Here is a 17,323-nt window from a genome sequence, read left to right as displayed (position 1 = left end):
ATCGCAATGTCAAAGATTTAAGCTTAATGTGATGTATGTATGGATGCGTGCTTCGAATTTCGTTCAGATGGCTTCTGTTATACTAATTGTAGTTGCTTTTATCTTTCAGCTTGTTCGTGCGCTTTACTCTTTGTCAATTCTAATTCTCATTCGCTCAATAAGAGCGACGAAGGTAGCACAAAGGAGAATAAATAATCAATTACACTACGCAACACAGATTTAAAGTCATAATTTCTTGTGGATCTGAATAAACTTGTGACTTTGGTATCCATTTATATAAGTCACTTAACGCCAGACACATTTGATGATCATCAACGAGCAGTCTCGAATGTGGCACTGGAGCACGGTTCCGAAATCTCCTTGGAGTAGATTTACTACCCTTGTCTCCGCGCCAATATATATGCACCAAGAGATTGGTGAAAATCGGACCAGCGCTTGCGGCAGCACCCCTGCCACGAGGCTGTAAAATTAAACAAGGGTCAAACACCAATCCATTGATACCAGGCTAATATAAAATCACCTGTTTCAATATCTTTCACTACTTAGATTTTACAATACTTTTCCACTTGCACGTCTGCTTCAATACGCTTTCTATTATTTTTATTACTTATTTTAACTTTAGACTTCGTTTTTCACTGTTTAATCTTCTTGACGAAGTACGTCTTTTCGCTTCCAATCTGAACTGAAGACTGTCGCACGCGGTCGCCCGCTCCTTTTATAGACCTAACTGTAACGGTGATAAAAGCTTTCGCGATCGCTCCTCAGTTTAACTGCATTATCGTATGATCTGCCTACGTGCCAAATCAGACATCAAAAGGAATATGCAAAAGTGTGTGAGCTAAGTGCGAGGGTAGCACATAAAGTTTCTAACAATCAAGAACTGTTCCCACTCGGCTACTACAATATACAGAGTGTTAAGTAGATAGGATAAAGAGATAGTATTGGGAAAGCAATAGGAAATCACCGACTCGGTGGGGGAAAATTTACAGCCTGTCCGGCAAGCTATGCCCCTGCTCATAGTGACTTCCCGAAGGTATCCTGAAAGCAACGATTTTATTAGGGGTAGAGAAAGTTCGGTAGAGAAAACGTGATGAAGTATTCAAGGATAGGGCGAACAAGAGAGATGTACAGAAGTTTCGTTATAAAAGGATCTACCACGATCAACAACCCTATGTTACCCCTTTTTGTACGAGGATACGGTCCCAACAGGTCGACATATAATCTTTGAAATGGCCTATCTGAGGTCACTGGCTTACCCATTGGTGGCTTAAGGACTATATTTGGGCTCTTGGTAGATCTACAAGTGCTACAGTTAGCAATGTGTGTATTATCTGGCTCACCATACATGGCCAAATCAAGTACCTTTTTATTTTCTGTACAGTTTTCCCCATGCCGCAGTGTGCCGAGCTAGGTGGTTCGTGCGCATCGCGTAATACTTCTGGGACTAAACTTGCAGGTACCCACAGTTTCCATGAGTCCTTCTCTTGCGATTCTATGCCAGTGGCAAACTGTGTTCTCTTGTACACATAATCATCCATCAACTTTAGGTCCGGCAACCTAGCTTGGTTCTCTTTTATATACGCAATTAAAGCTAGATATTCTGGTGCCTTAAAACAAGTTGAAGTCAAATCTATTATAGGGCCTTGGTCATCGAATTCTGCTACTTCTTCTTCGTAAGTTCTAGAGAGTGTATCAGCAACGACGTTTTGGGAACCACTTCGGTGCTGGATATCGAATTTGAATCCCTGCAACTTCATAGACCATCTAGCTAGTCGTCCTGACAAATCCTTCTGCTTCATAAGCCATTTAAGAGAAGCATGATCCGTAATTACGGTGAACTCCTGACCTTCTATATATGCTCGAAACTTTTGAATGCCTTTGAGAACAGCGAGACACTCCAGTTCTGTAACTGAGTAGTTACGCTGAGCTCTCGTAAGTTTCGCAGACATATAAGCGATCGGTAACTCTGAATCATCTCGAATTTGCGCTAGTACACAACCAATGCCGTAAGTACATGCGTCGCAAATCAGGATAAAAGGTTTCGAAAAATTGGGTGTTATTAAAATAGGTGCGGCAGTCAGGTAGGATTTGAGCATTGCGAAAGCTTCGGTGGCTTCCGGATTCCAATCCAGAAACTTTTGTTTTTTTAGAAGTTCTGTTAACGGATAAGTGATGGCGGCGTACTTTTCTACGAAACGCCTATACCATCCAGCCAGACCCAAAAAGCGACGTAACTGCTTGACCGTTTTCGGCACATGGAACTCACTGATTGCCTGTATTTTCTCAGGATCCGTTTTGAGTTGCCCGTTTCCGATGATAAACCCGAGGTATCTTATCTCTGTCATGCAGAACTTGGATTTGCTAATATTTATAGTTAGATTTGCTTTCCTCAAACATAACGCAATCTCCTGTAGCAAAATTAGGTGGGAGTCGAAATTATCTGATAACACTAATAAGTCGTCTAAATAAACAAAGACTTGTGTACGCAAATGGGCAGGAATAACTTCATACATAAGGCGACAAAGTGTTTGCGGCGCGTTGCAAAGACCAATTGGTTAAATAAACGTTTTTGTCAAAATAGTGAGCACTATTCAAAGGTAGATAACGCATAAGCAATTACATACAAGCATAATAAGATATTAATTGCGAAAACACACCCAAACATATGCTTGCAGACATAATATAAATGTACATGCATATACATAAGTATATGACTATTAGTGCAGGCTGCTAATTGCTCAAAACAAGACATGTCCATTTTCTGTACACCGATTTCTATATATACATTTTTAAATGTTATATTACAAATGGTATATTACATTAATAGTTTTAATCTGTACGAGTTCAAAAAGGTATATTAATAACGAAAGGGCGTTAATTGCCCTTACTAACAAAATAATAGGTTAAATAGACCATCGTTCGCAGTATAACAACATGCCATATTGACTAATAGGGCCACACTTACCAAAGGGGACCAAAAAAAGGCGCTCAGAAAATAGAGCAGGCAAGCGACCAGCAGAGAACGGCAATGCAAGCTGTTATTGATTGGACCAATCAGCGATCAGCACCAAAAAAGTGAGTGCATGAGCGCAAGTAGATAAATGACAGCGAACACCCACACAAATAGGTACTTGCTTATCTCTGGCTTTTGGCGCATCTCTGCGCATACACGTGTTTGTGTGGGTGTAAATGCTAGTCAATGTGTCGCATCGTTCTCACTCGAATATTGATCGCTTGCCAATTTTCTGTTCGATTAAGGTACTCATAATTAACCACTCTGTTAATGGGACCTCAGTAGTCAATATGAACGACATATTTTTTATTACTTCGTGTGAGCGCCTTTAAAAGGCATGGGAACCACACACAAGCATAAGTAGATGCCAATTGCGAGAGCACACATTCAAACATACATATACATGCAGAGATAATCGCCAAATATGTACATGTATGTACATGCATATGTCTATATCACTTCCAACGGATTATCTTCTTTTTCATCGCGCTCTCACGAATAACATATTTGCGAAACGAAGTTTTTATGGCTCTATTTCTACTTATTTAAGTTCCAATTTTAATAGATAACCATTTTAGTACTTCTTTAAAATGTTTTCTTTAAATTTTGATTTTTGTCGAACGATTTTTTTATGTCAATTAATACTTCCGACCCGTACGAGTTCGAAACCGAATACCATTAGACACACGTACGGTTTTACCCGAGAATTTTCACCTTTAATACTGTTAAACACCTTTGCACGACTGCTGCAATTTAACTAAAACAGATTAAGATGAGCAAGCAGACCATAAACTAGAGTGAGAGCCATTCAAAGGTAGATAACTTACAAGCAATCACACACATGCATAAGTAGATATCCCTTCAGAAAACACACACCCAAACATATGTATGTATGTATGCAGAGAGAATCACAAAATATGTTAGTATGTATGTGTATATGATTGCTAGTGCGTTGTCTTCTTATTCTTCGCACTCTCACGATTTTTAACGAAATAAAATATTCCTTATTTTGTGGTTCACTTTAAATGGCCCTTTATCGGTTTATTTATATCAGATTTTGCAAACATAACCATATTAAGATTCGTAAATGATTTTAAATCGACCGAACTCTTAAAATGTTGCATCCATTTTTGTCAAAGTTTAGAATAGGATATTTTCAATGTCTATTTTTACTTATGATGCGTACAAGCCGGATAATATAAAATATTGCACACACAGATGGTTTCTACACGAGAATTCTCACTAATAATATTTCTAAACTTCTTTACTCGACTGCTGGGATTTAACTAAGACGGAATTATGTTGCGCGGACAAAAAGTGAAGTAAAATCGTCGCACAGCAAACCAAAAACTCGAGTGAGCGCCATTCAAAAGCAAGCAAAAGTAGATATCAATAAAGAATGCACACACATAAACATATGTATGCAGAGAGAATCGCAAGTAATGCACGTACGTACGTATGTATGTGTATATGCGTGCTAGTGCATTTATCTACTTATTCATCGGACTCTTACAAATGTTCTTACGAAATGAACAATGTGTTATTTAATGGACAACTTTAAATGTCTTTAAATCGTTTAAGTTAGATTTTGGAACGATCACACATTTAGTATTTGTGAAAGTCTTTAAAATCGAGCGAACTCTTATTATTTTGATTCAAAATATATACTATTAGATACACTGACGATTTTTACCCGAGAATTTTCACTAATAATATTTTTAAACAGCTTTAAACTGGCTTTAAACAAAACAAAATTCTGTTGCGCAGACGCAAAGTGGACGAAAATCGGCGCGCGGCAAATTGAGAAAGCAAAAGCAAAAACTTAAGTGTGCGCCGTTCAATGATAGATAACGCAAATGCAACCACACACAAGCATAAGTATGTAGATGTCAATTGCGAAAACATACACTCAAACATATGTATAATGAGGGAATCGCCAAATATGTACATGTGTATGTGTACATTACAGCAAGTGCAGACTGCGAATAGCGCAAAACAAGACATATGTATGTATGTCTTCTGTGCACCGATTTTCTTCGTTCGCTTTGCGTTTGCTCATATTAGTTCTGTGTTAATTTGACCCTCGTAGTCAATTTTATATTAATGCATGCTGAGGGCTGCTCCTTTTAAATATTATTCAATTTGTATGCATTGTGAAGCGAATGTATTATATAAATATTTAAATATCATATTCTATAATAAATTAATTAATAGTTTTAGTTTATGCGAGTCAAAAAAGGTATATTACCCAAAAAAAGGACGGTACTTGCCCTTTCTAAAACAGTTATAGGTTCAATGATTACAACTCGCAGCATAAAAGCATGTCAATTTGACTAATGGGGCCACACTAACGCAGAATAAAGTTGCGCAGAACCGAAGCGGACAAAAAAAACGGCGCTCAGAAAATAGAGCACGCAAATGACCAGACGAGAACTTCATTGCAAGCTGTTATTGATTGGACCAATCAGCGATCAGTACCAAAAAAAAGTCGTGAGTGGATGAGCGTAAGAAGATAAACGACAGCGAACACCCGCACAAACAGGTGACTGCTTGGTTATCTCTGGCTTTGGCGCATACACGTGTTTGTGTGGGTGTGTATGCTAGTCAATGTGTCGCTTCGTTCTCACTCGAAATTAGATCGCTTGCTAATTTGCTGTGCGCCGGTTTTTTGGTCCGCTTAAGTCACTCGCAATTTAACACTCTGTTATTTTATCAGCAGTTTATATGAACATATTTTTATTTGGAGCTGCTGACCCGGGGGTGTCTGAAAGGGTACATTTTAGGTATATATTATTTACCTTATTTAATAGTTGCCTTCCTTGGAATTTGTTTAAGCAAATATGTGGCCAAAATATAAGAAGGCTTGGATGTAAATATTTCGTTAGAAGAAACCGCAACATGAAAAATACAAAATGAAAACTGTATTAGCTTTCGTAAACTAAAATACATTGATTTAATAACGTCCGACTTTGAAAAGACATACCTTTAAGGATTCGTGAAAGCCTTTTAAATCGATAGAGCTTTAAAAATTTTGATTTCAGAACCGATCCATTTATGGAAACAACTTAACATTTATGAAAATGTTTAGACATTGTATAGAATAACCAAGAATATATGTGTAGGTAGTTGGTAGCCCTGGTAGCAAGGATAACTACTTCAAAATGGCACAAGGAGCGGCAAATATGGTTGTTTTAAAGAGCAGAAATCTAATACTCTTACGTATACGTTTGCACTTACAGATACAGTTTTAAGTTTAAATACATAACTTTCTTAACTTAGTTATTTATACTTTAATTAATTAATACTTTCATTATTACTAAATGACAATCTCTAATTCCATTTAGAAATACTAAACTTCTAAGCTTGCATCAACTGCTTTGGGTAAAGAACTTGGTAATGGAATTATTAGCGCCTGTAGAATTTAGGGTACTGTTAAGCTGCTTCTTGGTGGGAGGCGATGTTGTCTTCTTGTTAGCTGAGGTATTTATTGTGCGCACCTCCAGTTGGTTGAGTTCACGCTGTAGCTTTTTGGCCATATGGAAATCCAAATGCTCTGGCATATCCACAGTTTTAATGTACGTTTTGCATTCGGCGCAGATCTCCATGGGTGAACTGCTGCAGCTGGGAGGCGGTTCCAGCGGCTGCTTGGGTGCCAAAAATTTGGTAATGCTGTTGATGGGCTTCGGGGCCGTTGTTGTGGCGGTTCCGCCCACCTTTTTACCCTTCTTCGCTGGCGCTGTCTTTGTCGTGGGCGAGACAAACGACGCTGTTGTATCATTTAGGCGACTACGTTGCATTTCCTCGCGCTGTTCAACGCGAAGTTGACGGCTTAATTGCTGCGCATAGTGATGATCCCGATGGGTTTGCAATGCCTTAACATCGTCCGGTATTTGAGCGCCACACTCATCGCACTTGACCAAGCTAATAAGATCTGCACGCAGCTCGGGCTGTGCGTACTCAGCATACGTGCTTGTAAAGTCGTTGCTCGCCGGTAGTTCCTTGGAATTGTCATGCTCTAATTTCCGTTTTGATGTGGAGGGCTGATCAGGATCTGGTTGCTGTAGATTTGTGATGCTTGATTCTATCTCATCCAGTTCTGCGGCCAAGCCCTGCATGTCAGATGAATCGCTGGTATCAGCTGTTAGCTCATTTGATTGCTCCACATTTTTGCTTACTTCCTTTTGCTGTTGCAGATAACTGGCAAAGAAGCTTTCCTTAAATTCAGGCGGTGTGGCAGTAGGCGCTGCCTTGTCGTCGCTGGACTCTTCTGCAACAGTGACATCAATCAACTTGCGCTTGTATGCTTCAAAGAAACTTTTCTTCGGTGATATTGCTGCTCCTTTTGGGGGCCTAGTTTCTACAACAGGTTCTTCTGCCTCAGTCACTAGTTTTGCATTGATTTCTGCTGTATTTGCATTCGTTTCTAAATTATCTTTTACATTTTGTTCATCTTTGTGCGCTTGCAAGTAATTTTCAAAGAAGTTCTTCATTTTAGCCTCTTCAGTTTGCTTTGGCTTTTGTGGCAGACTTGACTTTTCTACACCATCCTCAACGCTGATGCGACGCTTTTTGGCCGCCTGATTGGCAAACATGGTTTGCAGGCTGTTTTGCGCATTGGATGCCGTTTCGAATTTGCCCACACTGATGCCCAGAAATTTGATGGCATTATTAAGCGCTGCCTCGCTGCCCGCACGTAGAAAGGTTTTTGTATTGGTCTTGATTAGCTCCAGGGCTTGCTTAGCCAGCGTCTCCTGGTCACAATGATTGAGTGGCGTGGAACGGGAGCTGGCCACCTCCTGACCATCGACGTCCTGCACGTACTGCACAACCATTTGCTTTGCCTTGCGATTGTTTTCTATGAAATCCTTTTCCAGGCGATCGTTTATCTCGCTGGCCAACTCGCCTAGCCAGTGTTGCAGTGTCTTGAGACCTGTTATGTTGTTGCGGCCGGGAAATTTCTTGCAGCAGCCAATGCTCTTGGAGTAAAATCGGGGCGTAACCGCCTCCAAGTCGATGCCACGTGCAATATTATGCAACCAGGAGCTGTAAAGCATTACAAGTTAGTTAATCGAATGTAACATTTAAATCGGGCTCGCTGCTAATCCCATATCTCACCCATTCTTTTCGTCCAGCTTGCGATGCAGCTCTTTTTCGCTATATTTGAGTACCTGGCCCAGAAATTTAACGCCCAGCGTCTCGCAGACCATCTCACCGAATTTCCCGCCCAATCCCTTGATCTTGCCTACGGGCAGCTGGTCAAAGAGCGCAGGTATCTCCGCCAGCGGTAAAATCGTCTGTTTGTTGGGCTTGTTCATACCCGCCGCCAGCTTGGCGAGTATTTTGTTGTGGGCAATGCCCGCTGAGCATTCATAGCCAGTCTCTGCTTTTACGGCTGCACGCACTTCGCCCGCAATGCAGGCCCCAATCAACAGACGCAAGTCGCTCTGGCGCACAGCGGGCAAGTCGTTGGGATCGTATGCCAGCATATAACGCTCATCATCGACATAGGGATTGGCAAATCGATTTGTTATCTTATTGACATAGTCGCCAATGTTCTCATAGCCAACAGCATGGCAATTGATCAGCTCCTGTGGTTTCAGTGCAAAGGAGCCCTGCGAATACATTTATTTAATTTAAAGAATCTGTTTACAAGCTTGAACACTTACCGCCTGCAGTTGCTCCACGCGTTGATTGACTGTCTCTGTGATGTCCAGATAGGCCTCGTCGACAGAGGCGCGTTCCAGCAGGTTGGTGAAACGCTGCAGCACATTTGCTACCTCTTTGCCAGCATCCCGATATTTGCCTGTATCTGCCTTTTCTCTAATGTTGGGCACCTGGCAGAGGATTATGTCGTGACACAGCTCCTTGGCCTCGTCGCCGCGCATGTGGCGTGTCACGCCTTTAGCACGTGCCGCATAATTGACAGCTATAATGCCGCCTCCGCGCCAAGGATTGTATTGCACCACGGCCAGAGGCTTGCCTTGATACTCGGGCTGTTGTTTCTCCTCGACTTGGCAGAAAAAGCAATCCATGTCCACCAGCAAGACCACACGGTCGTATTTGTTTTGCATGCCAACAAAGGCACGCGTTGAATTACTCATGATTTTTTAGAGAATACTTTATTTTGGTTTCACATCGTTTTGTGGAAATTGCGCCTTTAATTTCGTGAGCAACAAGCGGCCGGCAACAGCTGAGCACAGGTGCGAGCGGGACAAGCATAGGGTGTGTTGCGAAAGCAGTGTTACCATATAGCGCGCTTATCCAATCAGCTGTTTCAATGGGATTCAGCTCTGTTGTCAAGGTGGCAACGCTGCCAATAAAAAAATGTAAACAGGCGAATTAGTTGATCCAATTATGTTTTGCGATTAAAAACTATAAATAAATATTTGTGTGTGTGCATTAAAAATGGTTTAAAATGGACAATTAGCCAGAACAAATAAACTAAGCGTCAAAGAGGCACGCGGCCTGGTGCTTGCAGCCAACGACGCGACTTCCGCTGTTTAATAATGTACGAACAAATTGTTTGAATAACTAATGAAGTGGAATAAGTATTAAATTGTAATTGTTTAATTGTTAATTGGCTTGTTAATAGCTCAATAATGTGCTATAGCAAATTTATAAGCAATTGCATTTAGTTGCGGCTTATTACATAAAGTTTTGGCAAACCACAGAGCTATTGATTTTTTTCAAATACCGCCTGCGAAGTGCACCGCATATACAATACACACACACACACACGTCCGCCAAACACCAACACCCGCCAAACACACACACACACACACACACACACATATATATTTATTCGTTTGGCCTAATGCACGCATTCGCAGTTATTGCCAGCGCAATTATCGATTGGCGTTTGACCTGAGGCAGAGGCCGAGGCAGAGGCAGAGAGTGCTCAAAAATAGAATATTTCGTGTCGTGCTTGGATCTATTTCCGGGCATTTTCTTTACGTCATGGGTGCGTCATATTCAAAAGTTTCATTCCTTGACTGCCTTGATTTATCCAGTGTTTTTTACGTGTGTCAACTTATGGCTTAATTAGGCAAGCGCACGTAGAGCCTGCCCAGCCCAAGTCAAGCGGCAGTTATATTTATTGCATGCCCAAATACTGTGACAGCATTTGTTGGCCAAGCGATTTGACCAGGCTGATGGTGTTGCTGCTTGCGGCAGGTGTGTATTGTGTGAGTGTGTGGGTGTGTGTGTATTACTGTGACCTAATTTTGTATTATTAATGGCGTTCAAGGAATAACGGCACAGGAAGTGGCAGGTGCAGCACTGACCTCTATTAATATGTCATGCCATCAAAAATCACTTAACGATTTGTGTCAGTTATTAACCAAGGGGGGGGGGGGGGTGGTTGGTAACGGTAAATTATTACATGCATCATCGGAATGAGGAGTTTTAGTTCGAATATGTACAATAGGATTTTCTGAAATGAGAAGAAACGTTGACAAGATTAATTTATTCAATCTTAAAATTTGAATATGTATAATGTAATTTGCCAAAAATAAAATTTAACAAATAATTAATTTTAAAAATGGGTTGGTCACAATTTATTTTCAAAGCTTCTCTTAAAAATTAGTCATAAATTGCCGTCTTTGATACCCGCTTATTTATGTCAAATGAATTATTAAAATTCATTTAAATTAATTTGCGGTAATCCAAGATGACAAACCCTCAATTATATCTGCTAGAATTACGCTACAGCCCTGTCTCCATGTCACCCTGTCACCCTGTCTCCCTGTTTCCCTGTCTCCCTGTCTCCAGCATAAACGCACAATTATGCTAATGGCTCATGCCCACGAGAACAGCAACAGCCACTTGACCGACCGACCGAGCAAGCGAGACCGCCCGCCCGCCCGCCAGTAGCTGAAAGCAACCCACTCAGTCTCGGCACTCAGACGCTCGTCATCGTCGTCACTTTTCGGGGGTATTCACAAGCGAACAACTCACACGGCCAGATAGTCTCTGTCGGACGCCGGACGATGAAGTCACTGGGGCGTTATATCGCAGTGCAGTGTTCCATTTGATTTGATTGCTTTTAAGTGGTTCGTTTACTCTTCCGCCTGCAGTCGACAGCCGACAGCGTCGCCATGGTAAAGATACTGCAGGCCTACAACTTTGCCAGGCAGCAGACGTTTGCTCTCAATGGCGACATTCTGGCAGCCACCTTAATTGGCAACAATCGCATCGCCATCAGCAGCGCCGAGCAGTTCATAGAGATCTATGACATAGCTGGCAAGCAACAGCAGCAGCAGCAACAGCCACAATTGGAGCAGCAGGAAAATGCAGTGCAGGAGGATCAGACAGCGGCGGGTGGCATGGGAGATGCAGCTTCGCCGACGCCGACGCCAGCGATTGATGAACGTATGCCCGTCAGGTATACATTGGCCACGGTCGGCGAGGTGGTGCAGCTTATCTACTGCGAGGCTGGTAAGCATACAAATTATATGATATATAACTAGGGTCTTATGTCTTATGTGGTTTTACGTTTACGTCAGTTTTTTGCTTTAATCACTTCGATCACTTTTCCACCCGTGTGAAATTTAAATCTACGCGTATTACGTTATACCCCAAGCTTCAAATTTTACAATGATCATTTAAAATAATAAATTTGAATCAATCATTTAAATAATAATAAATAATAAAAATAATAATAATTAAGATACAAATTTTTTGATATTGTAAAGAATTTAAAATAAGCCTTATGACCAAAAGTAAAAATTCGTTCATACAGCATATTTTCCACGAGGAGAGGAAGATTTAAAAAACATTTTTCAAATCAACGTTTTCACCTATTTTCAACAGTTTCGCGTGGAATAGGGTAAACAGATTTGTTTGGTTTCATTTAGGATAAATATTTCCATAGATTAGTTAGGTACCATTAATTGAAAAGTGAAATTAATATTTTCTTGCCTTACTCTGATGCAGGCAAATACCTTCTGACCCTCGAAAAGGAACAGGCTGGCAGTCCGGTGCATTCGAATAGCACCAGCATAAGCTGCACATCGAGCAGCAATAGCAACACAGTTTGCTCCGAGGATGATACCAAGATGTTTGTGCGCATCTATGCAAACTTTTGGAAGTTTCCCGATGCCAAGCTGAACGAGCTGCCGATCACAATACGCATTGCCTCGATGACGACGCCCAAGACGCCGCTGGTGGAGAGCATTGATGTGATTGAGCTGCCGCTGCGCAGTCCGCCAGATCTGGTGCAGAGCTGCCAAACGTCGGGCAACATCATAGTGAGCAGCAGGGATCGCATCTATCTGTATGAGTACACGCAGTGCGTGCATGAGAATACCCAGCCGAGATTCTCCTTCATCGATTTTCTGCCCTTCAAATTCTTCGTGCAGCTCAACTTTGTGCCGCTGCGCCTATGTCTGGCCGAGAATGTCATAGCCTGCCTCAGTCATCGCTACTGTGTGGCCTTCAAGGTGGTGGATGCGCTGGCCAACAAGACCACGACTGCGTCTGCGCCGGCGCACGAGCACAGCTGCCTGGACAATGATTATGCGGGCGATGAGCCCTTGTCCGAGTCTCTAAGCTTGGGCAGCAAGGCGAGCGCAGCGGCCGCCAGCAGCACGCATAGCCAGCAGAGCTGTGAAAGCGACTCCCTGCAATCCTCGAGCAGCGCCAAGCCAGCGCTGGTAAGCGGTCCGGGCTTGGCCGGACGTACGCCTCTGGACTTCAATGTGGCGCGACTGGTGAACACCGCCTACGGCCGTGAATTTGAGCCCGAGCTGCGTTCGCAGTGGGATCAGTGCGAGAATGGCAGCAATCGCTGCGGCGGCCAGGATGATAACACACAGGAGATAACCATAACGCCACAACGGGCCGCCGACATCAAAATCAAACTTATCAACGAGGCGAAGGCTATGAATGTGAGAGGCATTGGTGCCGGCGGGAGCAGTGCGACGGAAGATGTATCCGTACAGTACGACATACGCAAGCTGCTGCAAATATGCATGAGGACATCAGAGCCACAGTCGCGGGTCTTGGATATACTGCGCTGCATGGACCTAAAGGCCATATACCAGCGCAGCAGCGAGCAGCAGCTGGAGGAGGATGACGAGTATGACATGGGCAACCAGCAGGTGCCCAGTGCAGTGACTACATTCAAGCATGCAAATCGGCGCACGCTTAAATCCTCTCAGCATCAACGCTGTGTGGGACATGCGCTGCTCGTGGCCAGCAGTGTGGATGGCTATTTGTTTCAGTTCTGCGGCCAGGGCAAGTGGTACAGCGAGAACGAGAAGCCTGTGGCCAGCTATAGCTTTACGGCGCCCGTGCTGCAGGTGCATTTAAACGAATATGTCGTCTATGCCGTCACCTCGGAGTCTGTGGAAACGCATACCTCACGCATCGGCCACAAGCTATTTCATAATCGTTTCGAATATCCGAGCATTGGCGGTCTGTTCCCAGAGGAATCCTCGCCAGACGTCAGCTCAGCCATTGCCGTCATTGGCCTGGCCGCCTTTATGCACGTACAGTTCGTTTGCGTCAACCGGGAGCAGCTCGTCCTGATCACAAATACAGCGCTGGAGCAGCACAAGCGTCGCAGCACTGGCGAGGTCGCCGTGGTAGCTGTTAAGCGCAACATTGCAGCCAGGTTCTTGGCAGAGGCAAAGGCCAAGCACAACAGCTTGCTGAGAAGCAGCAGTGCTGTCCAGTCCTCGGTGGTTAACGAGTGGACGCTCTACAATCTGGAGGTGCCCAAGGTGGAGCACATTGTCGAGGATCTCGAAGGCATTGCCGAATCGTATCGCAGCGCAAGCAGCTCTAACTTTTATGATCTCATGGAGGAGGCGCATGTCATGCTTAGACTAAGCCTCACACTGCAGGGCGAGCGTCTCGGTGTGGACAGGGAACAGGAGTTGCGGAAAATGTTTATGGCCAATTGTCGCAAATTGGCGGACTTTTCAATACGGTAAGAACGGTTTCTGTGCACACAAAAAATTTAACAAGAAAGAAAGTCTTAACCTTGTAGATAGGGTTTGCAGATGTGAATAGTGAAGCTTTCGATTCCTGAGTTTTTCAAAGATATTCCCCACTTCTATTCCATTTACAGCTCCAATAAACAAGAGGTTTACTTACAAGCAACTGGTTTCTACAAGATGTGCCAGCTCCAATTGGTGGACATATACAACAACTATATTCAAGAGTTTATGGACAGCGAGCAGGTGGTGGAAACAGCGCAGCTGGTTGGTCTCATCTATACCGTAAAACTGTTTCTGCTTGGCCTGGGCACGGATCGTCTGCGGTCTTCGTTTCTGCACCAGACCGTGTCACCGTACTTCACACCCGCCCGGGTGCTACAGCAGGGCTATAAGCAGGTGCCGCTCTCGCTGGAATTTCTCAACATGTTCATCAAACATGCCCCAGCGGATATACCACAGATAATGCTTAGCTCGCCGGTGGTAGCCGATGCCATGAGCGGTGAGCTAATCAACTATCTGAAATACTTGACGACGCTGTAAGCTAATAATGCGTTCGAAATTCAAATCTCAAGCTAATTGTGTTTCCTTTAAGCACGCCTGATGAAACTCTTCTGTTAGCTGTAACTGCTTGTCGCATGTCAAACTATCTGCTGGCCCAGGAAATAATATCCAAGTGCACGCGTCGCACTTTGGCTGTGGCGCTGATCAAGCACAAGAACGTGCTCTTTGATGACAGCACAGTGCTCTATCAGCGGCGACAGCAACCGGAGCAGCAGCAGCAGTCCCAGCTTACGGCTCGCAAGCGTTCCCGTCGTGGCGCCACCCAAACGAAGGGCAAGTCTTCAGGTGGCTGCGCATCGACGCCCAGTGCCATTATTTCCTTCTCGGATTTCTGTGAGACCATTCTGCTGGCCAATGAGCAGCCCGCACTGATCGAGGCGATAAGTGATGCCTTCATTCACGCCCTGTGCATTGAGCATAGCATTACGCTGGACGTGGTGCTGCAGCTGTTCCTCAACTATATTGCCTCGCACATTGGCCAGAAGGGCTATCAGACCTCGCAGAAGGTGTTCGTCAGCATATTGCAGGTCTACTATTATGATCTTTACGATGTGAGCTCTTCGCTGCAGCCGCTTGAGGTGCGCTCGCAAACGCCGCCTCAGCTGGACGATGACTACGATGATGAATGCAGCAGCTCGCGAGCGCCCTCGCTGCACAGTGAGGCGGATGTCCAATCCTTGTCTAGCTCTTGCGCCAGCTCCGCGCCCGATGAGCGTTCGCTAAGTGGACGCCAGCAGCGCATTGTGTATGATCAGCTGCAGGATCAACAAGGCGGATCGCCCTATCAAAAGCGCAGCTCGAATGCTTCGCTTTCGCAACCGCAACCCGACGATGATGTGGCTGCCACAAATCTGAAGGGCCTGAAAATACTCTTTCGCATGTATATGGGCCGTTTAAAGGCTCTGAGTGATCTCATTACCGATCTGCAATCCGCCGATGTCGAACAGCAAAGCAGCCGCGAGGATTTCTTGAATCTGCGAATGGAATGCATTGCCTATATGGTTGGCATGGCGCCCAATTATTGCAACAAGCCGAGCGTACGCCATGTCAGCGAACCAAATCAATCAAACAAGCTTATATTTGTACCCTACATTCCCGATTATAAACTGGGCGAGGGCGAGGAATATGAACAGCATATCAAAGCCTATATACGACCCATACCGTGCTTGCTGGAACGACCCCAATACTTGAACCGTTTACCCCCCTTTGAGCGCAGCGATTTCAGCTATCCCAAAAAGGATGAGGGCGAGTTCGAGGTTCGGTTTACAGGCTGGCACAACGAACTCTTGACTCTGACTCTTAAGATCCAAAGTCTACTGGCCTCCAGCAAGGTGGATCGTGAGATAATTTCAGAGTTTTTGGCATTTATACAGAAATCGCCCCACTTAATGGGCATCGATAGCTTCTTGGTCATAATATTGCCCAAAAATTTGGCTATCAACTATATGTTGAGCTTTTGTCCCGCCTTCCTGTGGCAATATGGCAAGGTAATGATGATCTACTTCCTATAAACTATATCTTTATACTTATTAAACCTGTTTCTGCTTACAGTCTTGTGGATTTACGCCCAAGCATTGGGAGTCTTTGCTGCGCAAGATTCTGAGCAAACAGGATGCGCTGCCCAATTGGAAAACACATATTGCAGGTTTGTGGTAGCTGTTAATTAATTCTGTGGTCCTTTCAATAGATCTTGATTGATCTCTCACAGAAATACTCAACAATCTGGTAGCGGAGCTGAGCTTCGAGGAGCTGCTGCAATGCTTTCCCAGCGAGGTCATACAAAACCGAAATACAGCACAATACTTTGCCAAGGAATTTGCTGAAACATGCGTATTGTACGAGCACGAACAACTGGTATTCCAGACACCCGAACAGCCACCGGATAGCCGGCAGCATTTGCCCATGGATAACATTGATGAGGACAATGTGTTTGAGCTGACTTTGCGTAAGGCTGTGGCCAAACAGCGCAGCATTGCGCTGCGCTCCATGATCGAGTCAACCGGAACTCAGCTGTTCGATGCCACCAGTAATCCTATGTATAATCTGTAAACAATCTGGATTTCAGTCTAGATTGGTTGGAGCATTCCTCTTTTTACTAGTTGAAAACTTATCATATTGCAAATTCAGAAGATTGATTGATATTAACTAGGGGTATAGACAAAAAAACGTTGTAGTTGCGGTCGACAGCTGCAAATTTATACTGTATCAGTTTATATATATATATAGCATATATATAGCACTCTATATGCGTAGTTAAATGAGTTTAGTTATTGCAGCCTCTCTAGCGAGGTAATATTTATTGATATTTTGTTAGACACAAACGCAACATTTCGATCGGTATTTATAATTGTGGTTTTTAAAAAAGATTTACAACTAACTTTTGTAGGTTGTATATTAAAAGTAGGCACTTTTATGCAGTATTCGCTAGTAGCACGCCTGAAACCAGTTAAACGGCAGAAAAAAATAAATGAAAAATAAAAAACAAAAATAAACAAAACTGTTATTAAGAACAAACTCTTGAGTAAATTGCTTGTTCTCTGGCACTTGCTTTATGTACATTCTAAGTTCTCAGTTCGAGTAAGCTTTAGTAATCTTAAATATGATATTGTATTTGTACTTTTAGCTAACCAGTCTCTCTATATTAAACACATAAACACACACACTCCAACATCAAGTGATATTTTTTAAATTCTTTCATAAAGTTTAACAATAAAAGAACATAAATTGTATAATAAAGAGCCCATTGAATTCTTTTATACAGCTGGCAAGTTCGTTAGCCCCGCAGCTTTAGTAGAACTGCATGGAA

At 43.4% G+C, this 17,323-nt stretch overlaps 2 protein-coding genes and 1 long non-coding RNA gene across 3 annotated transcripts; 1 reads left to right on the top strand and 2 right to left on the bottom strand.

Annotated features, from left to right (window-relative positions):
* Positions 1 to 199: 199 nt before the first annotated feature.
* LOC135435756 (uncharacterized) lies at positions 200 to 894 on the bottom strand. The gene is made up of 2 exons (XR_010437422.1): positions 521 to 894; positions 200 to 460 (listed from the first exon to the last, which is right to left on the bottom strand). It is a non-coding gene; the product is annotated as an uncharacterized LOC135435756 (long non-coding RNA).
* A 5,487-nt stretch (positions 895 to 6,381) lies between these two features.
* On the bottom strand, positions 6,382 to 9,206 carry DNApol-eta (DNA polymerase eta). Its single transcript, XM_064692946.1, has 3 exons — positions 8,680 to 9,206; positions 8,129 to 8,625; positions 6,382 to 8,056 (listed from the first exon to the last, which is right to left on the bottom strand). Exons 1-3 carry the CDS (start codon positions 9,112 to 9,114, stop codon positions 6,382 to 6,384), a joined length of 2,607 nt encoding a protein of 868 aa, XP_064549016.1. The 5' UTR covers positions 9,115 to 9,206.
* Positions 9,207 to 9,333: 127 nt separating this feature from the next.
* On the top strand, positions 9,334 to 17,253 carry LOC135435749 (uncharacterized). The gene is made up of 7 exons (XM_064692945.1): positions 9,334 to 9,521; positions 11,089 to 11,449; positions 11,948 to 13,946; positions 14,088 to 14,492; positions 14,549 to 16,004; positions 16,069 to 16,162; positions 16,226 to 17,253. The coding sequence occupies exons 2-7, from the start codon at positions 11,110 to 11,112 to the stop codon at positions 16,564 to 16,566; spliced, it is 4,635 nt and encodes a 1,544-aa protein (XP_064549015.1). The 5' UTR covers positions 9,334 to 9,521; positions 11,089 to 11,109; the 3' UTR covers positions 16,567 to 17,253.
* Positions 17,254 to 17,323: the final 70 nt, after the last annotated feature.

This window comes from Drosophila montana, unplaced genomic scaffold (assembly GCF_035044405.1).
Source record: "Drosophila montana isolate Dmon_TW-CO22-7 unplaced genomic scaffold, ASM3504440v1 contig_3684_1, whole genome shotgun sequence".
Classification (NCBI taxonomy): Eukaryota; Metazoa; Arthropoda; class Insecta; order Diptera; family Drosophilidae; genus Drosophila; species Drosophila montana.
This window is presented reverse-complemented; position numbering and strand designations above follow the sequence as displayed.

Excerpts from the sequence above, each read along its gene's own strand:
- DNApol-eta (XM_064692946.1), bottom strand. The coding sequence starts at position 9,114 with ATGAGTAATTCAACGCGTGCCTTTGTTGGCATGCAAAACAAATACGAC. Across the intron at positions 8,626-8,679 it reads GCGTGGAGCAACTGCAGGCG|GGCTCCTTTGCACTGAAACC; the intron begins GTAAGTGTTCAA and ends ATGTATTCGCAG. Across the intron at positions 8,057-8,128 it reads AAGCTGGACGAAAAGAATGG|CTCCTGGTTGCATAATATTG; the intron begins GTGAGATATGGG and ends AATGCTTTACAG.
- LOC135435749 (XM_064692945.1), top strand. The coding sequence starts at position 11,110 with ATGGTAAAGATACTGCAGGCCTACAACTTTGCCAGGCAGCAGACGTTT. Across the intron at positions 13,947-14,087 it reads TTGGCGGACTTTTCAATACG|CTCCAATAAACAAGAGGTTT; the intron begins GTAAGAACGGTT and ends TTCCATTTACAG. Across the intron at positions 14,493-14,548 it reads CTGAAATACTTGACGACGCT|CACGCCTGATGAAACTCTTC; the intron begins GTAAGCTAATAA and ends GTTTCCTTTAAG.